A 27,383-nucleotide genomic window follows, 5' to 3' on the forward strand; every position below is an offset into this window, starting at 1 on the left:
TAAAAGGATTTTCTGATCCGTAGGGTGTCAGACTGAGATCATGTTACTGAGCCTTTTTACACCTTCTGAAAGAAGAAACACAACCACGTCTCATCTTGCTCCACAGCACGGACCCTGGACTAGAAGATTATCTTGGAAGCCTCTGAGGAAAATAGCAAGACTTGCTTGCTCTTTGCCACCTGGGGATCAACACCCATCATCTGCAGCAGGAGTAGGTTCTGCATTCTTTTCTAGAGTTTAGACAGTTTTCCCTGCCCCCTCTCACCTTCTGAATGCCTTTTGACGATGAAGAACCTCTTGATGTTCCCTTTCACCCTTTTCCCACCAGTCTGGGGTTTCATGGTTCTCCAACCTGCCTAACCCCTTTTGATCTCCTCAGTGTTTTCTCAGCTTAACAATTTTATACTCAGCTTTGACATTCCCTTGCTAGCCCACTACTCGTTCTATATGTGACAGTTAGCCAGCAGGAGGCATTGGTCAAAGAAGAACACCAGCTTGATGTCAATGGAACTGACCCAGAACGTGGGAAACAAGAAATCTACCCTTGAGCAGATAAACCTATCTGCCTGCAACCAGGTGAATCTGTGCTGCGCTTCGTCTGCAAGGGTGCTGAAAATGTAGTGCAGTTAGGTGACTTTAACCGCGTCCACCATGAATCTGAACATGGAGCCCAGTTTGCTGTCATCCCCTCCAAATCTTCCATCCAAATCTACGATGTAGGTAAAATCTCCGGCCAAAATGACCAGCCTGGACATAGCCAGCAGAAATGGGAGCTGCTGTAGGACAGCCAGCTGCTTGCTTTTCACCACCGGGCCTTTGCGTTAATTAATTTCAGGGGACCGTTTCTGTATGTAATGTCTGCTACGAGAAGGCGCCTGCCCACCACCTCTTTAAGCCCTGATATATTGAAGTTGCCTGCTCACAGCCAAACACCAAGGCTAAAGGAACAGCCATCACTTTCCCCAACCAAATCGAAGGTATCCCACATTTCTGTAGAAACAGGAGGTTTGCTTCGGCCAGGTAAACCAATGCGGAAACACGTTGCATAGTAGATGTAACGCTACACATGCTAGTACTGGTAGTTTTAAACCCATTTATATAGAATTATTCAATACCCTTTCACCCACAGTCTTATCGCTGAGGAGACTCCTTGCATTCCCGTGGTGTGGATGAATTGTTGAAAACACTCTGCATTTGAGGTAGCCATCCTGTTCCTCCCAGGGGCAGTTTCCCTGCTCCGGTGATGTCGGGGCAGGGATAGTAGGGTCCAGTTCTGAATCTGACAGAGGGATTATCAGAGTGTTGCTGCTCCCCATTGGCTGGAGCTGTGGTGCTGATGAAGGGCCCAGGCCCGAAATGTTGACTGTCCTGTTTCTCTTCTGCTTGACCTGCTGTGTTCCTCCAGCTTCACGCTATATCGACCCTGTCATTCCCGACAGCTGGAATTGAACTTCACCGGGCGCCTCAGGAAGTCTGTTGTTTCTGGGTTTGGAGATGCTCCTTTCATTCTTCCCCCATAGTACTCTGTCTCTTTTTTTGATGGCCAGCTCGCTGCACGTCATCGTTGTCAAAGGAGCTGCTCTTGTAGCCATCATGCTGCCTATTTCCATTTTGCTGTGGGGCTTTGGGACCCTTAAGTGTTTTTCTTTTCCAGCTGTTTCTCACTGGCATCTGCTCCCCTGGCTCCTTCATTTCCTCCTCCTCCATGAACTCTGTTCAAGTGGAAGTTGGGTTGGTTGTTGTGCCTTAGCGCTGGCTACCTTTTTCCCTCCTTGGTCTGTTCTTCCTTCTGAATACCCCTTGCTTCAATTTTTCTGCTGGGAAGTGGCATCTTACTGAAGTTCGGGGTTTAATGGCTCACGTTGCCGCTTCCAGCCATCTGAGCATATGTGGGCTCAAAAGGCTGACTCCTGTTCTAATTTCTACATTGCTATGTTGACACAAGTTTACAAAGTACAGAAACTATTAGCACTGCATTTAATTTAAAAATATTGTGGACAACATTTACTAGGGTGTGTCACTTAAACTATTGTGTTGATTGCTGTTTATTCTGTTGCCTATAAATTTAAGATAGCACATTAGCCAAGATCTGTAGAGTAATTAATTAAAATCAAAGAAACAGGGCACGAAAGATGATTCAGTTTATTGTCCGTGCATACTCTGAAAGAGGAGCCATGCTTCATCGCACATACTCTGCTTTTTCATTGTAAACTACAAGTTCCTCATCCCTTGTTAGCTGCAGTATTGAGAGCCAAAGTAACAAATAGATATATATGGAAATAGATATTAATAAATGCAGAATACTGTAGATGTTGAGTATCTGGAACAAAATAAAAGGTGAGAAACTCAGCAAGTCTGAACAGGAGATTCAACGGATTTGAGAAAAAACACTTTTTCACTCAGGGTGGTGAGAATCTGGATGAAAACAGAAAGAACTGCGGATGCTGTAAATCAGGGACCTAAACGAAGTTGCTGGGAAAGCTCAGCAGGTCTGGCACCATCTGTGAAGGGAAAAAACAGAGTTAACATTTTGGATCCAGTGACCCTTCCTAGAACTATGTGTGGTGAGAATCTGGAATGCATTTCCTGGAAACCTTACAACCTTCAAAAAATATTTGGTTGATTACTTGAAATATCATAACATTCAAGGCTTATTTGGAAAATGGCTGTGTGTTTAAAGCTTATGAGGAAAGGACAGAGACCATGGGTGCAGCAGAAGTTCAAGAAGATAATTAAACACAGGTGGAGTTGCTCATTGATCAGATTAACATGAATTAAACCTTCAAAGCTAATGTTTGTGGGTGACTTGATAATATTGATAATGGAAATTTATTACCACTGTCCACTATTTTATAAAGAAGGCATTTAGTATGCTTGCCTTCTACACTCGATGGTCTTAGCAATGGAGTTGGAATGTCATGTTGCTGCTGTACAGGGCATTGGTTTGCCCACTTTTGGAGTACTGTGTACAGTTCTGGTTGCCGTTCTATAGGAAGGATATTATTAAATTGGAGAGGATTCAAAAAGGATTTATGCTGTAAAATCACGAGGGGCATAGCTAAGGTGAATAGCAAAATTCTTTACCCAAAGGGAGTTCTAAACTAGGGAGTATATTTTTAAAGTGAGAGGAAAAATATTTTAAAGGGACCTGAGAGGCAGCTTTTTCACAGAGGGAAGTTTGAATGTGGAAGGTACTGCCAGAGAAAGTGCTAGTTGCAGTGGGTTGAAAAGATATTTGGACAGTTATATGAATAGGAAAGGTTTAGACATGTGCCATACACAGGCAAGCAAGATTGGTTTAGTTTGGGAAATTTGGTCCAAATTGACCGAAGGGTCGGTTTCCATGCTATATGACTCTATGGTATGGGACAAGCACAGGAAAGTGGGATTAGTGCACCTTTAGTAACAGTTATGTCTGTGCAGACTTGATTGCCCTGCATGGGGCGAAACCTGATTGGACCAGATTAACAGTTCCAAATGCTGAACTTTTGGTGCTTTTGAAGAGTTATTTGACACAGTTTTAACACTGGTTGCAAATACTCAAAATGTGATGTCAAATTTAGTTTACAAAGTGCACATGGGTATTGTAATATTACTTGACTAGATCATAGAATCCCTACAGTGTGGAAACAGGGCCTTCAACCGAACAGGTCTACACCTACTGTCAAAGCATCTCACCCAGACCCATCTCCTATAACCCCCATAATGTACACACCCCTGAACACTACAGGAAATTTAGCACGGTCAATCCACCTAGCCTGTACGTTTTTGGACTGTGGGAGGAAACTGGAACACCCGGAGGAAAACCCCACAGACACGGGGAGAATGTGCAAACTCCACACAGACCGTTACCCAAGGGTGGATTCGAACCTGGGCCCCTGGCGCTGCGAGGCAGCAGTGCTAACCCATTCAAGCAATATTGAATATGTATCAAGTTACAGGACGTTGGATCCCAGCAATGTAAATGGGATATGGCCTAGAAAGAAACCACATTGTAGCAAAAATAACTGTGCTGCAATAAACAAGATGAGTTGTACTTTATGACACTTTCGTAATAGCTTTTCGTTTCACTGAATATTCACACATCCTTCTAGTGTAATCAAAATATTACATTGATAAAAACTTCAGCTGCAGTGGCCTTAAACATGTTCTCACAGTCTTCACTTTAGACTTGGAGACTGTAGAATAGTGGGGTTTAAACTTGACACTAAATAAGTCACTAATAATGTGAAAACAAAGGTGGTTCTGCACATATATAATGTCTCTAAGGTTTTAAAGTAAATTTGTAGCTGAGGTTGTGGATGTTGTGGTTGGTTAGCTCGCCGAACTGGTTTGTTGTTCTGTTGATGTTTCATTACCCTGCTGGGTAACATTATTGGTGCAGCCTCCAACGAAGCACTGTTGTGTTTTCCCGCCTGTCATTTAAACTCTGTTGTCTGTTGTGCTGGATTACCTCATTTCAGGTTTTTCCTTGCGATGGAGTTTATATGGGGTCTTGCTCTGTGTTTATTGATGGTTTTCTTAGTGGAGAACCAGGCCTCTAGGAATTCCTGTGTTTGTTTCTGCTTCACCTGTCCTAGGATCCTGGAGTTGTCCCAATCAAATTGGTGGCCTTCCTTATCCATGTGGACGGAGATGAGTGAGTATTGGTCATGTCTTTTTGTCGGACTCTAGTGAACCATATGGGATTTTACAATAGGCCAAGCAGCATCTCAGGAGCACAAAAGCTGACGTTTCGGGCCTAGACCCTTCATCAGAAAGGGGGATGGGGAGAGGGAACTGGAATAAATAGGGAGAGAGGGGGAGGCGGACCGAAGGTAGAGAGTAAAGAAGATAGGTGGAGAGAGTATAGGTGGGGAGGTAGGGAGGGGATAGGTCAGTCCAGGGAAGACGGACAGGTCAAGGAGGTGGGATGAGGTTAGTAGGTAGTTGGGGGTGCGGCTTGGGGTGGGAGGAAGGGATGGGTGAGAGGAAGAACCGGTTAGGGAGGCAGAGACAGGTTGGACTGGTTTTGGGATGCAGTGGGTGGGGGGGAAGAGCTGGGCTGGTTGTGTGGTGCAGTGGGGGGAGGGGACGAACTAGGCTGGTTTAGGGATGCAGTCGGGGAAGGGGAGATTTTGAAACTGGTGAAGTCCACATTGATAGCATATGGCTGCAGGGTTCCCAGGCGGAATATGAGTTGCTGTTCCTGCAACCTTCGGGTGGCATCATTGTGGCAGTGCAGGAGGCCCATGATGGACATGTCATCTAGAGAATAGGAGGGGGAGTGGAAATGGTTTGCGACTGGGAGGTGCAGTTGTTTGTTGCGAACTGAGCGGAGGTGTTCTGCAAAGCGGTCCCCAAGCCTCCGCTTGGTTTCCCCAATGTAGAGGAAGCTGCGGTGCATCATGGGCCTCCTTCACTGCCACAATGATGCCACCCGAAGGTTGCAGGAGCAGCAACTCATATTCCCCCTGGGAACCCTGCAGCCATATGCTATCAATGTGGACTTCACCAGTTTCAAAATCTCCCCTTCCCCTACTGCATCCCTAAACCAGCCTAGTTCGTCCCCTCCCCTCACTGCACCACACAACCAGCCCAGCTCTTCCCCCCCACCCACTGCATCCCAAAACCAGTCCAACCTGTCTCTGCCTCCCTAACCGGTTCTTCCTCTCACCCATCCCTTCCTCCCACCCCAAGCCGCACCCCCAGCTACCTATTAACCTCATCCCACCTCCTTGACCTGTCCGTCTTCCCTGGACTGACCTATCCCCTCCCTACCTCCCCACCTATACTCTCTCCACCTATCTTCTTTACTCTCCATCTTCGGTCCGCCTCCCCCTCTCTCCCTATTTATTCCAGTTCCCTCTCCCCATGCCCCTCTCTGATGAAGGGTCTAGGCCCGAAACGTCAGCTTTTGTGCTCCTGAGATGCTGCTTGGCCTGCTGTGTTCATCCAGCCTCACATTTTATTATCTTGGAATTCTCCAGCATCTGCAGTTCCCATTATCTCTGGGATTTTACAATGATCTGCGATGTTTTCATGGTCAAAATTACTGAATTTCTTTTTAATTCTAGATTTGTCAATTGACTTGAAATTCTACGAGGAATTATGGGAATTGACCTCGTGTCACCAGAACATTAGCCTGGGCCTCTTGATTATTAGCCCAGTGACATTACCATTGCATCAACATTCCTACACATCAAATATGAATGACATAATCTTATTCATGATGGGAATATCTATTAAAATTCTCAACTTCTTTTGATTAAATTGTTTGTTTAAGATTGAAGTTTTGTTATTTTATTCAATCCATATGCATATAAAGGTAAAATGTCTTTCCTCTCATCTCCTTGTCTGATTGTTGTCAGACTGGCAGTGTTGTCTGAAATTTTTATTTGAAGATACAGGTTCTATTGATTGTAACGAGGTAAGCAAGGTGGACCTCATGAATCACTTCCCTGATTGGGGCTGTTAATCTGTCCATTCGGGGAACCCTGGTTGTCATTTATAAACAGGAGGCTCAGAGGTTCTGTGCATTTTGAAGCTGGCTCTGACAGAGTTGGATCAGTGTCAAGGACTGGCCATGTGTAAGCGAAGGCTAACTTGGTGATGGGATACTGGCTTCTGTGGAGTTTTTCACAAGTATACTGCGTCTAGTTCTGATGAAGAATTACTGGGCTTGAAATTTTAACTTCCTTCCCACAGATGCTGCCAGATTGCTGAGCTTTGCTAGCAATTTATGTTGTTGTTTCAGATCTCCAGCATTCAGTTTCTTTGTATTATTTCATCTAGTACCTAGCCAGTAGACCACATTTGGGAAGAGATTTATCAAGTTAAATGGTGCTGGTTATTTTGAATAGTGTGAGGGAAAAATGCCCATCATCTTGAATTTTAAAAGTAGTTTGGGATTTAAGGTATGGCATTTATCTACAATTTGTTAGAACCCATCAATTCTTCAGTAAGAAACCAATAAAGTTTGAAAAAATAACAAATGAAAATATCAGGAGTAATGAATGCAGAATAATGTGACTTGGTGAATATTTATTTCAGTTGATGGTTGCAACAATAATCCGCTAACAACAAATGAAGGCATTGTATTCACTGGGACCTTTAGATATTGACTGCAGTCCTGGTGGTCTGTCTCTGCATTTACTCATCGTTAAGTTTTACTTCTGTTTAGGTATTAATTGTGGCATCAGTCATATAACATGTATTGTTCATAAATTACACCTAATGACTCGTGACTCAACGCTGCCAGCCATACAATATAAAACAACTGTAGATGTTGGAGATCTGAAATAAAGCAGAAATTGCTGGGTAAACTCAGTCGGACTGGTATCACCTCTGAAGAAAAGGGTTAATGTTTCAAGTCTGGTGATTCTTCTTTGGAACTATTTGGACACTGGACTTGAAACATTAACTCTGCTTTTTCCCAAGATGCCTAGACTTCAGCAGTTAAGTTGTGAGTAGAGATTATACAAATTAGATTGTACAAATTATGCCTCTTGAATTTAAAAGGTTAAGGGGTTATCAGATCAAAGTCCTCAAGTTAGTAACAGGGAAAATAAAAACAGGGTAGCTGCACGTTCTCCCTGTGTCTGCGTGGATTTCCTCCAGGTGCTCTGGTTTCCTTCCACAATCCAAAGATGTGCAGGTTAGGTGGTTTGGCCATACTAAATTGCCCATAATGTTCAGGGACGTGTAGATTAGTTGGCTTATAGGGGTATGCGTCTGTGGGTTGGTGTGGACTTGTTGGGCTGAAGGGTCAGTTTCCACACTGAGGATTCTGTGATAAAGACAACCTATTTTTACTGGTTGGGATTCTAGAACAAGGAAGTACAGACTAAAAATTAGATCTAGACTGTTTAGGAGAAATGTTAGGAAAAACTCCTATACTCAAAAGGTGGTAGGGTTTTGGAATTCTATTCCACAAATGACAGTTAGCACTAGATCAGGTTGTCAGTTTTAAATCTGAGATTTTTTTTGTCAAGCAAAGGAGTTGAATTGTCGTAATCTTCAAGGCTATGGGTCAATCGTAGGAAAGCGGCCTTAGAGGATGTAGTAATATATTTTTGGAGTTCAGGCTTGATAGGCTGAAGAGTCTCTTACGTTGTGTATTATTTGATGATTTCCATGATTATGTTAATGGATATGGGCCAAAATCAGGTATTACGGAGTTAGGCCATAGATCAGCCATGATCTGATTGAATGGCAGAGTTAGCTTGAGCTGAATGGCTGATTGGCCTATTCCTCTTTCTGTGTTCCTCTAAAAAGATGCAAGGTCCTATCTGTATATGTCTTTGCAGTGCCCCTCTGATAATTTCTGTACCAATGAAAGGTACTAAAAAAAAAGACTTCATATTGTAAGTGAAACATGTTCTTTGCTGTAAATTTATCACCTTTTTTACCATTGCATACAACATACATAAACATTGTTGTGGTAATCTACTGAAACCGCTGATGAGCTATTTTAGTGCATTGAAGTTGCATAACGTAATTCACAATACCTAATATTGGGGATTTCTATTAAAATTGTTGATTCCTTTTACTGAACTTAAAAATTCAGTGATGAGATTTATCCATTTATGTCCTCTAACATACAATCATCTTTTAAGCTGTTTCTTCAGCATTAGTATAAATTAATTTGAGCTGCTAATATACTTTGCCTGGGCTAATTTTTGGCTAGCCTTCGGGATATGCTAGGGGAAGCAGAGCATTTAATGTGAAGCTCTTTCGTTTGAGTTAAATGGAGCAGGATGTTTATAATTTTGAAAATTAAACCTGGGTAAAAACTAATGGGAGGAACAAGAACGCAATGCTTATGAAGACCCTAGGCAAATGGATACTTAGTAATTGGTGTTAGAGGGTCAATGTTCAAGGAAGTTTATTTTGTTTCTAGAATGGAGATTGAGGGAAAAGCGCTTGGAGGAATTAATGGAACTGAACAGGAATTAGAATGGCTGCAAGTGAACAAGAATATGTAGAGCTCTGTGATGATGGTATTCCACTGACAAATCCAGGGAATGTAAATTTAAATCCTATTGTGGAAGGTTGTGAAACTGGAGTTTGTAAAGCTTGTGAACTATGGGTCCTGCACCACAAAATTGAGCGAAGTAGTAAAATCAGTGCAGTAATGGCACATATAATGGGGGCAAGGTGAATGAAAATGGCTAAGTGCTGAATAGAATTACAGAATATTTTTGGAAACATTCAGGAAATGTTGGCATCTTTGGCTAGGCCAACATTTATTGCCTATTCCTAATTGTCTAGAAGGCACGGTGGCTCAGTGGTTAGCACTGATGCCTCACAGCACCTGCGACCCGGGCTCGAGTCCACCCTCAGGCGACTGTCTGTGTGGAGTTTGCACATTCTCCCTGTGTCTGCATGTGTTTCCTCCTACAGTCCAAAGATATGCAAGCTAGGTGGATTGGCCATGCTAAATTATCTGTAGTATTCAAGGATTAGGTGTAGATCAGGTGGATTATGAGGGATGGGTCTGGGTGGGATGCTCCGAAGGGCGGTGTGCGCATGTTGGGCTGAAGGCCCCGTTTCCACACTGTAGGGACTCTATGATTCCATAATGAGGGCAGTTGGGGGACACATGCAGTGCATCCTAAATAAGGATGGTAGATTTTGTTCCCTTACAGACATTAGTGAACGAGATGGGCTTTTAGTGATCACATTGTCACCATTAGACAAGTTCTTAATTCCAGATCATTTATGAATTCAAATTTCACTGCCTTGGTGGCATTTGAGCCCATGACCTCATTATGTCCAGAACATTAACCTGGATCCCTGGATCACTAGTCCACTGACATAGCTACACCATTGCATGTCCGTAATTTTGTTAACCAAGCCAAGGATGTTGTGTGCTTTGTTAACCACTCCTTCAACCTGTCCTGCCACTTTCAATGACTTATGAATGTATATACCCGGTAATCTCTGCTTTATTCCCATTGGAATTGTACCCTTTTGTTCGATGTCGTCACTCTATGTACCTTCTACAAAATGAATCCTACACATTTATTTCATTTTCCGCTTGTCCAAATATTTCACTAACTTGCTTATGAACTTTTGAAATTCTACACTGTCCTCCTCATTGTCAGTGTTTCCAAGTTTCATTTCATATCTGCAAAATTTGATGTTTTCTGCCACCATAGAATTTAGATGATTGGTTAATGAACTCGACAAAGTTATAGTTTAACAATAAGTATATTTGAACATATTGTCTTTGGAAATTGCATTTTAGTACAGTCAGGCCAGTAACAATGTAACCTCCACATTTGTTTTAAAATTATTTTATGAATTATTGTACTGTCTGTCTATTGCATGCTGTTCAACTACTTCATACTCCGGTTTGAAAATCTAACTCACTCCTCATTTCAGCCAAAACAAGAAAAAGAGAAAGTTTGTTCCTCCAGGTTTAAAAACAAAGTGGATTTGAACACTTGCCTGTCTCCTATAATCTGTCTTTAAGTTTGATTAGTATCCAAGTCCATAACACAATTCTCATTTCATCCAATCTTGAATCTTAAGGGGAAACAGTGATGGAGTAGGAATGTCACTAAAGTAATAATTTATAAGTGCAGGCTGATTTTTCAGGACATAAATGAATCCTATATGAAATTTGAATTCAGTAAAATTTGGAAGAGAGACAGCTGACCAAATGCCCACAATGTAATCACTACCGATTTGTAGTAAAAACCAGGAACAAAAACAAAGTTGCTAGAAAAACTAAACAAGTCTGGCAGCATCTGTGAAGGAGAAACCAGCGTTAACGTTTCGGGTCCAGTGACCCTTCCTCAGAACTGTACCTCGGACCCGAAATGTTAACTCTGTTTTCTCCTTCACAGATGCTGCCAAACCCGCTGAGCTTTTCCAGCAACTTTGTTTTTGTTCCTGATTTGCAGCATCTGCAGTTCTTTTGGGTTTTTATGTAGTAAAAACCAATCTGGTTGACTAATGTCCTGTAGGGAAGGAAATCTGCCACTCTTACCTGGTCTAGCCTATATGTGACCCTAGTCACACAGCAATGTAGCAGGTTCTTTGGAATGGGCAGTAAATGCTGTTTTAGCCGGTGACACCTCCGTCCTGGGAATGAATATAAACAAAATCTGTTGTTTTCCAACCTCAGGAGCATTGTGTTTGTTTGTTAGCTGACTGCACAATAGCATTTTCAATTTTATGATGATAACGTAAATGAGCTGAGAGCTAAAAGACATGGTTATTTCTGTGCATGATATTCAGCATGGAGTTTGTTAAGAAAATGCATGTTTCTGTACAATCTACCTCACTTCAGTCTTCTACAGATTGTAAGAAGGGAAACAATGCTAATGTTATAAAACGACTTGGGGAGAGGCTAAAAGAGGGGGTGGCAATATGTGCAATGCTGACATGACGACACCATAGCGTAACAATTAACAAAACAAATAGTGCTGTGCTGTATGAACAAATCAGTAACCTTGAGTTTCAACACCTAAACTGCCCACGTTGAAATTAGGCAAAAAGCACCAACCATGTTTATTACCATACATAAGTAGCATTGTCAACAATTAACAGCATGTTCAGCAAAGTGGTTCGCTCAGACAGGTATACGTGTTCAGTCAGCATTTGGCGTCTCATTGAAATGCCATTATTTTACCAACTTAATGACATTAAAATGATGTTGGCTGATATTTTTGAAGCTGCTGATTAACAAATGTGTGAAAGGTGGGTGGGGATGTGGGGAAGGGTGGGAACTGGGGCTGGAGGCAGCTTTCAATTTGCTGAGGTGATAGCTCAATATAGAGTCATAGAGATATACAGCAAGGGAACAGACCCTTTGATCCAATTCATCCATGCTGATCAGATATCCTAGATAAAGCTAGTCCCATTTGCCAGCATTTGGCCCATGTCCCTCTAACCCTTCCTATTCATATACCCATCCAGATTTCAATTAAATATTGTAATTGTATCCGTCTCTTCCACTTGCTGTTGCAGCTTATTCCATATATGTCCCAAACTCTACTTTAAAAAAGTTGCCCCTTAGGTCCTTTTTATATCTTTACCCTCTAACTTAAAAACAATGCTCTCTAGTTTTGGTCTCTCCCATCCAGGGAAAAGACCTTGCCTTTTTGGCCTACCCATGCCCCTCATGATTTTATAAAGCTCTATAAGGTCACCCCTCAGCCTCCAATGCTCCAAGGAAAATAGCCCCTATAGCTCAAAACCTCCAACCCTGGCAACTCCCTTAAATCTTTACTTTCAAGTTTCACAACTGCACATCCATCCTGTAGCAGGGAGATCAGAATTGTTCACAATATTCAAAAAGTGGCCTAACCGATGTCCGGTATAGCCACAACGTGACCTCCCAATTCGTGTAGCCAATGTAACAACCAATAATGGCAAGCATATCAAATGCTTTCTTCACTGTCATGCCCACCTGCGACTCCACTTTCAAGGAACTATGAACTTGCACTCCAAGGTCTCTGTTCAGCAACACACCCCAAGACCTTACCATTAAGTGTATACACCCTTCCCTGATTTCCCTTTCCAAAATGCAGCACCTAAATTAACTTCCATCTTGCCACTCCTCAGTCAATTGGCCCATCTGATCAAGATCTCTGAAGTAACCTTCTTTGCTGTTCACTACATCTCCGACTTTGGTGTCATCTGCAAAGTTACTAACCTATGTTCACATCCAAATCATTTATATAAATAACACAAAGCTGTGGACTTAGCACCAATTGTTGTGGCACGCCGTTGGTCACAGGCCTCCAATCTGAAAAGCAACTTTCCACCACCACCCTCTGTCTTCTACCTTTGAGCCTGTATCCAGCTGGGTAGTTCTACCTCTATTCCATGTGATCTAACCCTGCTAACCAGCCCCCCATGAGGAGCCTTGTGGAACTCCTGACTGAACATAGAGCATTATAGCGCAGTACAACCCCTTCGACCCTTGATGTTGCGCTGACCTGCGAAACCAATTTGAAGCCCATCTAACCTATACTATTCCATTATCATCCAAATGTTTATCCAGTGACCATTTAAATGCCCTTGAAGTTGGCTAGTCTGCTACTGTTGCAGGCAGGGCACTCCACGTCCAATATACTCTTTGAGTAAAGAACCTACCTCTGACCTCTGTCCTATATCTATCACCCCTCAATTTGGAGCTATGTCCTCTCGTGCTAGCCATCGCCTTCCGAGGAAAAAGGCTCTCACTGTCCACCCTATCTCGTCCTCTGATCATCTTGTATGTCTCTAAGTCACCTCTTGACCCACTTCTCTCTAATGAAAACAGCCACAAGTCCCTCAGCCTTTCCTCATAAGACCTTCCCTCCATACCAGGCAACATCCTGGTAAATCTCCTCTGCACCCTTTCCAGTGCTTCCACATCCTTCCTATAATGCGGTGACCAGAACTGTACGCAGTTCTCCCAAGTGCGGCCATACCAGAGTTTTGTACAGCTGCAACATGACCTCATGGCTCCGAAACTTAACCCCTCTACCAATAAAACCTAACAGACTGTATGCCTTCTTAACAACCCTATCAAGCTGGGTGGCCACTTTCAGGGATCTGTGTACGTGGACACTGAGATCTCTCTGCTTGTCCACAGTGCCAAGAATCTTACCAATAGCCCAGTACTCTGTATTCCTGTTACTTCTTCCAAAGTGAATCACCTTACACTTTTCTGCATTAAACTCCATTTGCCACCTCTCATCCCAGCTCTGCAGCTTCTCTATCTCCCTCTGTAACCTGCAACATTCTTCTGCACTATCCACAACTCCACCGACTTTAGTGTCATCTGCAAATTTACTAACCCATCCTTCTAAGCCCTCATCCAGGTCATTTATAAAAAAAGACCAGCAATGGTGGCCCCAAAACAGATCCTTGCAGTACACCAGTAGTAACTGAACTCCAGGATATGTCCATATAGGTCACACCCACCTCAGCCTTCATCAATCCTCATTGTTACTTCTTCAAAAAGCTCAATCAAGTTAGTGAGACACAACTTCCCATGCATAAAGCCACGTTGATTATCCCTAATTGGTCCTTGCCTTTCCAAAGACCTGGAAATCCTGTCCCTCAGGATTCCCTTCAACAACTTGCCCCCCATCTGTGTCGAGCTCATGGGTCTATAAGTCTGTGGTTTTTCCTTACCACCTTTTCTAAATAGTGGCACAATGTTAGCAAACCTCCAGTCTTCTGGCACCTCACCATGGTTACCAATAATAAAAAATATCTTGGCAAGGGGCCCAATGATCACTTTGCTTGCTTTTCACAGAGTTCTAGGGTATAACTGATATCTAAAAGCTAAGGTTATTTTCAGTAATTCCCAAATGTTGGGTAAACCTTAGCTTAATGTTCAATTCTGTTAGGCAGTATAAAATCGGGGCAGAAATTGTTTACCATTTCTATGTTATATTAAAAAATGTAGAATTAATACAAAAGTTAGTCGCCAAATTATCTTAATACCGTCACATGACAGTAAGTGATAGGGATTTTAAATGACACTACATTTGAGTCTACCCAACATCACAGCTAATATAAAACATAATAGGTCAACAAAGTAATAGAACATAGAACATAGAACATAGAACAGTACAGCACAGAACAGGCCCTTCAGCCCACAATGTTGTGCCGACCATTGATCCTCATGTATGCACCCTCAAATTTCTGTGACCATATACATGTCCAGCAGTCTCTTAAATGACCCCAATGACCTTGCTTCCACAACTGCTGCTGGCAACGCATTCCATGCTCTCACAACTCTCTGCGTAAAGAACCTGCCTCTGACATCCCCTCTATACTTTCCACCAACCAGCTTAAACTATGACCCCTCGTGCTAGCCATTTCTGCCCTGGGAAATAGTCTCTGGCTATCAACTCTATCTATGCCTCTCATTATCTTGTATACCTCAATTAGGTCCCCTCTCCTCCTCCTTTTCTCCAATGAAAAGAGACCGAGCTCAGTCAACCTCTCTTCATAAGATAAGCCCTCCAGTCCAGGCAGCATCCTGGTAAACCTCCTCTGAACCCTCTCCAAAGCATCCACATCTTTCCTATAATAGGGCACCCAGAACTGGACGCAGTATTCCAAGTGCGGTCTAACCAAAGTTTTATAGAGCTGCAACAAGATCTCACGACTCTTAAACTCAATCCCCCTGTTAATGAAAGCCAAAACACCATATGCTTTCTTAACAACCCTGTCCACTTGGGTGGCCATTTTAAGGGATCTATGTATCTGCACACCAAGATCCCTCTGTTCCTCCACGCTGCCAAGAATCCTATCCTTAATCCTGTACTCAGCTTTCAAATTCGACCTTCCAAAATGCGTCACCTCGCATTTATCCAGGTTGAACTCCATCTGCCACCTCTCAGCCCATCTCTGCATCCTGTCAATGTCCCGCTGCAGCCTACAACAGCCCTCTACACTGTCAACGACACCTCCGACCTTTGTGTCGTCTGCAAACTTGCTGACCCATCCTTCAATCCCCTCATCCAAGTCATTAATAAAAATTACAAACAGTAGAGGCCCAAGGACAGAGCCCTGTGGAACCCCACTCACCACTGACTTCCAGGCAGAATATTTTCCTTCTACTACCACTCGCTGTCTTCTGTTGGCCAGCCAATTCTGTATCCAAGCAGCTAAGTTCCCCTGTATCCCATTCCTCCTGACCTTCTGAATGAGCCTACCATGGGGAACCTTATCAAATGCCTTACTGAAGTCCATATACACCACATCCACAGCTCGACCCTCATCAACTTTTCTAGTCACATCCTCAAAAAACTCGAAAAGGTTTGTAAGGCATGACCTACCCCTCACAAAGCCGTGTTGACTGTATTTGATCAAGCCATGCTCTTCCAGATGGTCATAAATCTTATCCCTCAGAATCCTTTCTAACACCTTGCAGACGACAGACGTGAGACTTACTGGTCTATAATTGCCGGGGATTTCCCTATTTCCTTTCTTGAAGAGAGGAATTACATTTGCCTCTCTCCAGTCCTCAGGTACGACTCCAGTGGAGAGCGAGGATGCAAAGATCTTCGCAAGTGGCGAAGCAATTGCATTTCTCGCTTCCCAAAGCAGCCGAGGACAAATCTGATCCGGGCCTGGCGACTTGTCAATCTTAATGTTTGACAAAATTTTCAGCACATCAGCTTCCTCTATCTCTATCCATTCCAGCATACACACCTGCTCTTCAAAGGTTTCATTCACTACAAAGTTCGTTTCTTTCGTAAAGACAGAAGCAAAAAACTCATTTAGGGCTTCCCCTACCTCCTCAGGCTCCACACACAAGTTCCCTATGCTACCCCTGATCGGCCCTACTCTTTCTTTGATCATTCTCTTATTCCTCACGTAAGTGTAAAATGCCTTTGTGTTTTCCCGGATTCCTTCTGCCAAGCCTTTCTCGTGCCCCCTCCTGGCTCTCCTCAGACCATTTTTGAGCTCCTTCCTTGCCTGCATGTAATCCTGTCTAGCTGAACTTGACCCTAGCTTCCTCCACCTTATGTAAGCTACCTTCTTCCTTTTCACTAGAAGCTCCACCGCTCTCGTCATCCAAGGTTCCTTTATCTTACCCCTTCTTGCCTGTCTCAGAGGGACATATTTACTCATCACTCCCAACAACTGTTCCTTAAACAGTCTCCACATGTCTATAGTTCCCTTACCATGGAACAACTGCTCCCAGTCCATGCTTCCTAACTCATGTCTAATCGCATCATAGTTTCCTCTTCCCCAATTAAATATCCTCCCATTTTGCCTAATCCTCTCCTTCTCCATAGCTATGTAGAATGTGAGGCAGTTATGGTCACTATCACCAAAATGCCCTCCCACCACAAGATCTGATACCTGCCCCGGCTCGTTTCCGAGCACCAAGTCTAGAATGGCCTCTCCCCTCGTCGGCCTGTCAACGTACTGCGTTAGGAAACCCTCCTGAACACACCGTGCAAAAACAGCTCCATTCAAATCTTCTGCTCGAAGGAGGTTCCAATCAATATTAGGAAAGTTAAAGTCACCCATTACAACAACCCTACTGCGTCCACACTTTTCCAAAATCTGTCGACCTATGCTTTCTTCAATCTCCCTGCTGCTATTGGGGGGCCTGTAGTAAACCCCTAACGAGGTGACTACTCCCTTGCTGATCCTAATTTCCACCCATACTGACTCAGTAGGCAGATCTTCCTCGACAATGGAAGCTTCTGTAGCTGCGATACCCTCTCTGATTTAGTAGTGCTACACCCCCTCCTCTTTTTTCCCCCCTCCCTATTCTTTTTAAATGTTCTAAACCCTGGAAGATCCAGCAACCATTCCTGCCCATGAGAAACCCATGTCTCTGTTATGGCCACAACATCATAGCACCAGGTACTGATCCATGCTCTAAGTTCATCACTTTTATTCCTGATACTCCTTGCATTAAAGCAAACACACTTTAACCGATCCCTTGGTTCCTTCCCAGGAAAATCCTTCCCACTAGCTGGTCTACCTCTTGCTACTGCCTCACCTGCATCACCTGCTCACCTCTGGTATACAGCTCAGGTTCCCACCCCCCTGCCATACTAGTTTAAACCCTCTCGAACTACTCGAGCAAACCTTCCACCCAGGACATTGGTCCCCTTCCAGTTCAGATGCAACCCGTCCTTCTCGTACAGGTCCCACCTTCCCCAGAAGGCATCCCAATTATCTACATATCTGAAGCCCTCCCTCCTACACCAGCTGCGTAGCCACGTGTTCAGCTGCGCCCGCTCCCTGTTCCTCACCTCGCTATCTCGTGGCACCAGTAGTAAACCAGAGAACACTACTCTGTTCGTCCTGCTCTGCAGCTTCCATCCTAACTCCCTGAAATCACTTTTTATATCCTCAATCCTATTTCTGGCTATATCATTTGTGCCAATATGTAACACGATTTCTGGCTGTTCGCCCTCCCCTTTTAGAACCTTATACACCCGAATTTTTGGCCTTAGATTAATTTCATTATTTTGATAGACAAGTCATAAAGATGGGTGACTATCAGCAATCCCTCATGTCTAGATTGAGGCTTTCTAGCTGGCTTTGGAAGTGAGATGTAATTGGTTACTGGGTTTGCATATTGCTTATGAGTCATTTCTTACCCCTGCAACTCACTGAAATGCAAATGCCATCAATTATCAGTTGGTAGGGGAATAGCTGATTTGAGCAGCTATTGCTTATTTACATCTTTTCTCATTCTTTCAGTGGCTGCTCTTTACAGATTGGAAAGTCTTGATCCTTTTTGGTAATTTATGGCCTGTGGTTGTGATTATGCTTGCGGTTGTTATGTGTTGCTGTTAATGGATCCGTTCTTTGTGGAAAATTTGAAATTGACCAGTAAGAGACCATCCACTTAAGACAGAGATGATGAGTAATTTCTTGTCTTACATGGTGGTGAATCCATAGAATTCTTTGTTGTAGGCTGTTAACAACACATTCCATTGTGGAGACTAGCCTGAGAGGGCAGGGTTTGGTTGGTTTGGATTTGTCCTACTTTTTGTGCATAGTAAATAGTTGAGCAATTTTCTACATTGCTGAGTTGATGCCATTGTTTTGACTATATTGGAACAGTTTTGCTAGGTACAAGTCTCCGTACCATTGACGGAATATTGTGAGGGCCAGTTACCTTCGCAGTATTCACTGCCTTTAGACATCTTGATTTTTGACATGGAATGACATGAATTGGTTGAAGATTGATATCTGTGATGCTGGGAACCTGAGAGGAGGCTGAGATTGGTCATCTATTAGCCCTTGCTGATGATGTATGTGAATGCTTCAGCCTTGTCTTTTGCACTGACGTGCTGGGCTCTTCTGTCATTGAAGGTGGCGTTAATAAATACCAAAAGAACTGTGGGGGCTATAAATTGGAAACAACAAGAGAAATTGCTGGAAAAGCTCAGCAAGTCTGGCAGCATCTGTGGAGCAGAATCAGAGTTAATGGTTCAGGTCAAGTGACCCTTCTTCAGAACTGGGGATGGGGTTATTTGTGGAGCCATGTCCCCCTATTAATCATTTACTTGTCCTCCACCATCCACAACTTAACATTATAGAATCCCTACAGTGTGGAGGCTGGCCATTTGGCCTGTTGAAGCCACACCAACCTCTGAAGAGCATCCCACTCAGACTCAACCCCTGTAACCCTGCAATCCCATGCCTAATCCACCTAGCCTGCACATCCTTAGACAGTATGGGCAATTTAACATGGCCAGTCCACTTAATCCGCACATTGTTGGATTGTGGGAGGAAATCACTGTAACCAGAGGAAACCCGCACAGACATGAGGAGAACATGCAAATTCCATACAGACAGTCACCCAAGGACAGTCTTGAACACAAGTCCATGTGCTGTGAGGTAGCAGTTCTAACCACTGTGCCACCATGTCACCCAACTTGGTAGGACTGCAGAACTTAGATCTGATCAGTCGGTTGTGGGACCACTTAACCTTGCCCATTGCATGCAGCTTCCACTGTTGATAGACCTATATAACTTGGTTGACACCTCATTTATATGCACGCCTGGAGCTGTTCCTTGTAAAACCTCCCTGCACTCCTTAATTGAACCAGAGTTGATCTGGCTTGATGGTAATAGTAGAATATGGAGATATGCTGAGCTGTGAGATTCAACTACATACAACTCTAATTAACTCTTTTGGCTGGCTGGCTGGCTGGCTGGGGTTTGCAATGTAGAGTGATGCCAACAGCATGGATTCAATTCCTGCGCTGGCTGAGGTTACTGTTGAAGGATTCTTCTTCTCTGTTTGCCTCAGGCATGATGACTTTCAGGTTAAACGACCACCAGTTGTCCCTGTTTAATAAGAGAACTGCCCTCTGGTTCTGTAAGACTATGGTGACTTTAATTTTACCTGTTAAATGAGCATTGAGCTTCATGGGTGGCCTGTTTCGAATTGGTATTTCTGTTTGGCATAAATTGAATTTAGGACAGCGTGGTGGGCACTCTTGCCGATGCTGCCATAGACAAGTGAATTTGCAAAAGAAAGACTGATGAAGACAAGGTCAAGTATCTCTTCCTCTTGTTAGTTCCCTACCACCTGCCTCGGACCTAGCCTAGCATTATTTCCTTTAGGACTTGGCCACCTTGGTCAAGAGTGAGAGATAATGGGAACTGCAGATGCTGGAGAATTCCAAGATAATAAAATGTGAGGCTGGATGAACACAGCAGGCTGCTTGGCCTGCTGTGTTCATCCAGCCTCACATTTTATTATCTTGGTCAAGAGTGATATCACTGAGCCGTTTAGTAACAGACGTTGATAATTTCCTCCAAGGGTATATTCCATGTTGATGTCCATCATGTAAGAACAATGATTCAGCAACAGAGGGGTAAGGGTAGGAGATAATCAGGAGGTTTCCTTACCCATATTTGACCTAATGCCCCGCAACGTCATGGAGTCTAGAGTCAATGGTGAGGATTCTGGGGCAGCTTCCTCTCCAGTATAATCTATTGTAGTGTTATCTTTGCTGGATCTTTCCGCCGGCTGTTCAGGACACACTCAGGGATGATGATAGTGATATCCGTGAATGTTGTCCTGAGGTATGTCTCCTTGTGTATGACTATGTTGGCCTGTTATTTGACTAGTCCGTGGAACAACTGTTTCAGTTTTTGCAGAAGTCCCCAGATGTTAGTAAGACGGGCAGATGATAGGGCTGTCTGTGCCATTTTCATTTCCAGTGCCTAGTTCACTATTGGGTAGTCCATTGAGTTTCATTTCCTTTTTTGGACTGTATAGTAGCCAGTTTTAACTGAGTGGCTTGTTCGGAGGGTTTTTCGGAGTGGACCACATTGCTGTGAGTCTGGAGTCGCATGTAAGACAGACAAGTAAAGATGGCAGATTTACTTCCATAGAAATTACTGGTGAACCATATGGATTTCTGCGACCTTCAACAAGCTTGTCACCCATAATTTGTTTTTATTTAGGTTTTTAATTTGGATTCATATTTCACCATTTGCAGAGTTAGGATTCAAATCTGTTTCTGCAGAGTATTAACCTGGCCTCTGGATTACTACTCAAGTGACATTCTCATTGCCCTCCCACTTTCTCTCCAGTGAGTTTGCTCCTCACTTAGTTACTTTTTCAATTTGTTAGTAGTTTGTTATTCGTCAGCATTTCACCTCAATCCTCGCTGCCCTGGTGTTGCAACTCTCAGTCGTCTTATTAGGATTTGAACGCTTTTATTACTGATCCTCCAGTCTGTTTTAATATTGTATGACTTTGAACCAGTGCTGTGGATTGAAAATTTATATTTGCAATTTTGTCATGTTGATATAGATTAATAATGGTGTAAATTGTGTGAAATTTTCCTACCAGATCCACTTAAATTTTGAAAAGCGTGTTGGTTACAATCTGAGATTTTAACTTTCCAGACATGGTTTGTATATTTTTTTAAAAAAGATATCTAAGAACACTAGAAATCCCATAATTGGCAGACTTGTAATTGGTCATGGTAATAATGTTACATTTCAAATTGATCACTAATTTGCATACTTGCAAATTTGAAATGTCAAAACTCATCACTGCCATAGAATTTTATAGTAATTATTAAATTACTGCTACCTCACACATGTTTAGTTCAACGAGCAGTTATGCTGATGAGTGATTCTAGGTATTGATATGCATTTTATCATTTAAAACATCAATATCTTTATTTTATTATACAGATCTCAATGGAGAATGATTACCTTGGCCCACGTAGAATTGAGAGTCTGAAGAAAGAAGATGCTGATTGGCAAAGGAAAGCCCACAGGGCTGTATTATCCATACAGGATTTGACAGTAAAGTACTTTGAGATCACAGCTAAAGCACAGAAAGGTGATGTACCTAGGTTTTGCAAATGTAGGTGTTTCTTGCAATTTAAGCAGAAATACTAGTGTTTAATTGGCATGTGAATTTAGACCGAGACTCTAAACAGAGGTGTGCAACGTTAAATGCATGTAAGGTTTTTAAAAAATTTTGGATATACGGTATTAGAGAAGTATAAATTTTGTATCCTTGTCAACCTAACCTTTGTGACAGGAAATCTTGTAGTGGCAAGCTCTTCTTGGGAGATAACAGAGAAGAATTGATGAGAGTACATAATTAAGAAGAACATAATTAACAGGTGTAGGTATATATCACAAAGCCCATTGAGCCTACTGACTATTCCATTCAGTGGTTTCAACTCCACTTTCCTGTCTTTCCCATTTCCCTTGGTTTCCTGAGAGACCAAGAATCTGTCTGTCAGTCTAAAATATAAATGGAGCAACCACAATTCTGAGGCAGAGAATGCCATAAATTCATGGTTCTATGAAGAAATTCCTCCTCATCTTGGTCCTAAATGATTGGCCTCTTATTCTGAGACTGTGCTCCCATGTTCTAGATCCCCAAAGCAGGCGAACAATCTCTCAGTTTCTATCTTGACAGGCTCTTTCTGAATGTTGTCTGTCTCAGTGAGGCCACTTTTCATTTTGCTAAAGAGGCGAATAGAAGATGGATAGAGGAGAAGATGGGTGGAGAGGAGACAGACAGGTCAAAGAGGCGGGGTGGAGGTGAGTAAAGGTGAGTGTAGGTGTGGAGATAGGGAGGAGATAGGTCAGTCCAGGGAGGACGGACATGTCAAGGGGTTGGGATGAGATTAGTAGGTAGGAGATGTGAGTGGGGCTTGAGGTGGGAGGAGGGGGTAGGTGGGAGGAAGGACTGCAACCTTCGGGTAGCATCGTTGTGGCACTGCAGGAGGCCCAGGATGAAGATGTCGTCTGAGGTGTTCTGCAAGCGGAGGCTTGGGGACTGCTTTGCAGAAAACCAAGCGGAGGCTTGGGGACCGCTTTGCAGAACACCTATGCTCAGTTTGCACTAAACAACTGCACCTCTCAGTTGCAAACCATTTCAACTCTCCTCTCCCATTCGTCAGACGACATGCCCATCCTGGGCCTCCTGCAGTGCCACAATGATGCTACCCGAGGGTTGCAGGAATAGTAACTTAGGTTCTGCTTGGGCCCTGCAGCCCAATGGTATCAATGTGGACTTCAGAAGCTTCAAAATCTCCCCTCCCCCTACGGCATCCCAAAACCAGTCCCCGCCTCCCTAACCTGTCCATTCTCCCACCTCAAGCCCCACCCCCTTCTCCTGCCAACCAACCTCATCCTGACCCCTTGACCTGTCCATCATCCCTGGACTGACCTACCTCCTCTCTATCTCCCCACCTACACTCACCTTTATTGGCTCCATCCCCTCCTCTTTGACCTGTCTGTCTCCTCTTCACCTATCTTCTCCTTTTTCCATCTTCTATCCGCCTACCCCTATCTCCCTATTTATTTCAGAACCTCCTTTCCCTCCCCCATTTCTGAAGAAGGGTCAAAGCCCGAAGTGTCAGCCTCCCTGGTCCTCTGATGTTGCTTGGCCTGTTGTGTTCATCCAGCTCCACACCTTGTTATCTCTTCCTTTGAACACAGTAAATTTTTTAAAGAATACTTTGTTTTGCTTTCTTTTAAACTTTGCTTGCAAGCACTTCATTACATAAAAAAATAGGAATGGAGATAGGGCATTTGTTCCTTGAGTTTGCTGCACTTTTTTCAGTAGGTTCATGGCTGAGGTGATGGTGAACGTAGCTCCATTTCTTCCCCACAACCCTTGTAGATTAAAAATCCATCTAACTCAACCTTGAATATATTCAGTGACCCAGCCTCCACTACTCCGACTGGGATAGATATTTTCCATGTGTTGATATTCTGAGAGAGATTCCTTCTTTTCTATATCTTAAGTGGGAAATTTGTTATTTGGAAACTTTGTTCCTTTGTTCTACATTCGTCTGTGAGGTTAATTCCTCTCAGCATGTCAGACCCTCCTCAGAGTTTTATATGATTCAAAAAGGTCATTTCACACTTTCCAAACTCGCAAGAGTCAATATGGCTTTGTGAAAGGGGGATTATAGTTGACTAATTCATTTTACTCTGTGAAAATAACAAGCATATGGATACAGGGGCACCAGTAGTGTATTTTGATTTGTAAAACACATTCAAGGTGGTTCAACAAGGGGAGAACTCATGGTTTTGGGTAGTGCATTGATATGGACAGAGAATTGGCTAATGTAAAAATGTTTCTGGACATCAAATGTTTGCCACGCTTTGATAAGCGAAGTGTTATCGAGATCATTGCTGGGGCATTATTGACTTTGTTTGACTATAATTATGATTTTCTAAGTTCCCTGCTACTGTTTTCTGAATGTATTCTAGCATTTTCCCAATTACATGTTAAGTTAAATGGTGCGTAGTTTCCTGCTTTCTTCAATTGTTATGTTACATTTGTGGCTTTTCAGTATGGTGGAATAATTTGAAAGCTTAGGCAGTTTTGGAAAATTACATTGAGTGCATCCGCTATCTCTAGATCTACTCCTTTTGAAGCCCAAGAATACAGGTCATTAGGCCCAAGAGACTTTATCAGTCTTTAGTCGCATAAATTTACCTAGTACGTTGTGTTCTCCTGGTGTTTTAAATAAGTGTCCCTGCTTTTTGTCCTTTAGTTTCCTATGGTACTTGGGATGCATTTAGTGTCTTCTACAGTGAGGTCAGAAGGTACTTATTAAAAGTGTTTGCCATTTCCTCTGTCCCATTATTAATTCCCCAATCTGACTTCTAAGGCTGTGACTCTCAATGCATAGATCACAATCATCTGTGATTGCAGAGTCTCTGGCATATGATCTTACTGTCTACTTGTGCTCCCTTCGCTATGCATGTTTCGACTGTTGATTTGACAGCCTGTCTGTATTTCTGCACCACGCAAGTTGATTTTCATTCCATTGCCTGGCTTCTGTTTCTTGAAGCTGCAAAATTAAAGAATACTTCATGCTCTAAACAAACTTACTCACCTTGTTCATTGTATTTCAGTTTGAACCACATGGACCATCAATGCAGGGTGAAGTAAGGTTTGTTGAGGCAGTGCAAACAGATAACTAAGAAATGAACAAGGAACTTGATGTGTGAAGGCAATATATTGCAGTGTTCTAATCATAGGATGCTATTCAGCCCATTATCTGCATGTAACTCTTCGCAACAGCAGCTCAGCTAGCCCCATTCCTCTGTCTCATCTTCAGAAATTGGGGAGGGGGAAGGGAGCTCCGAAATAAATAGAGAGGAGGGGTGGGACTGGGCAAGGTAGATGGGATGGTGATAGGGTGAGTGCAGGTAGGCAGTGGTGGGGATTGGTCAGTGAGGTGGGAGGAGGCAGATCAATGGGAGAGAAGATGGATGGGTTTCTCCCACCTATCTGCTCCTCCCACCTCACTGACCAATTCCCACCACTGCCTACCTGCACTCACCCTATCACCATCCCACCTACCTTCCACATCCCCACCCTTCCTCTCTATTTATTTCAGTCCCAATCCGAAATGTCACCTTTCCTACTCCTCTGCTGTCTGGCCTGCTGTGTTCCTCCAACCCCGCATAGTTATCTCTCACTCCAGCAATGGCAGTTCTTACGACCCCATTCATCTGCCTGGTCTCTGTAGACGAGCAGTTTTTATTTCAGCTGCTTATCTAATAGGTTTGTGCAGGATGAAAAGCTTAAAAGAATGCTACTGTGCCAAATATATCTGATCAAAGCAAACTGACCAGGGGTCCCAGAAATAAACCTTAGCCACAGGATTTAGTTCATGCACCTCCACACTTGAAAGCGGCCAGTACCATACTAGGTGTTCCAGAAGCTGCGATCTAGAGGCCCACCCGCAGCACAATCAACAGCACAGTGACTTTGCAAACTACAAGGTGAAAGAATAATGGTGAATTTTGAACTTGGACCATTGAAACAGAGACCAAAAATGTACAACTTCCATGAGGAATGGGAAAGCGAATTTCTGTTTACAACTGTCAAAGATGAGAGTGTTTGCCTTCTGTGTCACTGAAGTATATTGATAAGCAATAAGGAGAGTTTGGAACAATACCACACAACATTGCGCAGTAAGTTCAAGGATTGTTTTCCTTGAACAGCATGCTTCAGATAAAGAAAGTTGATGACCTGAAAGCCATTTTGACAGCTCAGTAATCTTTGTTTTTCTAAACCAGCAGCAAAAATTAAGGCCTCCACCAAAGCATCGTTTCACTTTGTCATCTTATGGTAAAACACATGAAATTGTTTACAGATTGCGAAATAATTAAAGAAGCATTTAATACGTTTGTTGATTCTTTATTCAAAAACTTTAACAACAAAGAAGAAATAATAATGGTGGTTACAACATGTCACCGTGCTTCCAACAATAGCTAGGTGAGTAGAATCTTTATCCGCAGACATCTTCCAGCATCTAAACAAGATCTGATGGACGGTGAATGCTTCTCACTACAGTTTGATGAATCTGCCGACATGACCCAGCTGATTTGTTTTTATGTCCTATGGTTTTTAAGGACATAATAACTAAAGAGGATTTTTCACCCTTTCGAGAGAGATACAAAGGATGAGGATATCTTCAACAAATTCGCAAGTTATATGCTCAAGAAAAAACATTCCGATCAAGAAACTGGTTTCCATTATGTCTGATGGGGTACCCGCCATGCTTGATGCAAATGTCCCATTTTGCAGAAATTATCCTGATTTCCTTTGTTTTATCAATTACCACAGTGAAATCCAGCATCAAACGTTACGGTCTTTTTTTGTAATGAAACTTGTTGAGATTTTAAACTCGATTTGAATAAGAGCATTTTGATATCACTTGATTAAATGCATTTCTTGCCAAAATTGATGCTGCCTATAGTGAACTATGCTGATGTGAGGTAGTCCTGCAAAGATTTTTGGAATTGATGCCAGAAATCATTTTTTTTTCTTTAAACCATGGAATGAAGTGTGCAGTAAGCTGTCAGATATTATGTGGTCGCTCAATTTGGATTCCTTAGATACATGATATCAAAACTGAATGAGGGGAAAGGAGAGAGAGTTAATATGTATATCTAATGCTGGGAATGCATTTAAATTGAAACTAGGTCCGTTGTTCTCTCAATTCAAAAAAAATTGTACCATTTCCTGAATCTGGAGAATCTGACAGAATAAGTCAAAGACTAAGAAAAACGTTTCCACCCAGAAAACTTCCGCATACACTCGAAGATGTTAGCAGAGGAATTCAAGAAATTTCAGGAATTAGAAATGATGGAACAAATCAACATGTTTGTCTTAAATCGTTCCTTCAAGTGGACATTGGTAGGTTGACTACCAATTTCCATTAGGTGTTTGATCGACAAGCTGTGGAGTTGATATGGCGATAATTACTAAACAATACGATATTGAGCTGCAAGTCACATCAAGGGACAGTGATTTTTGAGACTTGTAAACAGAGGAAGAAGCTTAGTCCAATTATCCTGTCTAAAGTTTTTGAGAAGATTGGTAACTCAGGTTGTAGGTGAGGTTGTAAACTTGCTTACCGAGCAGCTGTTTGATTGCAGAC

The 27,383-nt window shown here is 42.8% G+C and overlaps 1 protein-coding gene across 1 annotated transcript in view; it reads left to right on the forward strand.

Annotated features, from left to right (window-relative positions):
• jmy (junction mediating and regulatory protein, p53 cofactor) overlaps positions 1–27,383 on the forward strand; it is a 126,518-nt gene that overhangs the window by 46,656 nt on the left and 52,479 nt on the right. The window contains exon 3 of the mRNA XM_048527962.2: positions 21,643–21,793. Within this exon, the coding sequence (XP_048383919.2) occupies positions 21,643–21,793 (151 nt within the window). The remainder of the gene's footprint in view (positions 1–21,642; positions 21,794–27,383) is intronic.

This window comes from Stegostoma tigrinum, chromosome 3 (genome assembly GCF_030684315.1).
Source record: "Stegostoma tigrinum isolate sSteTig4 chromosome 3, sSteTig4.hap1, whole genome shotgun sequence".
Lineage (NCBI taxonomy): Eukaryota > Metazoa > Chordata > Chondrichthyes > Orectolobiformes > Stegostomatidae > Stegostoma > Stegostoma tigrinum.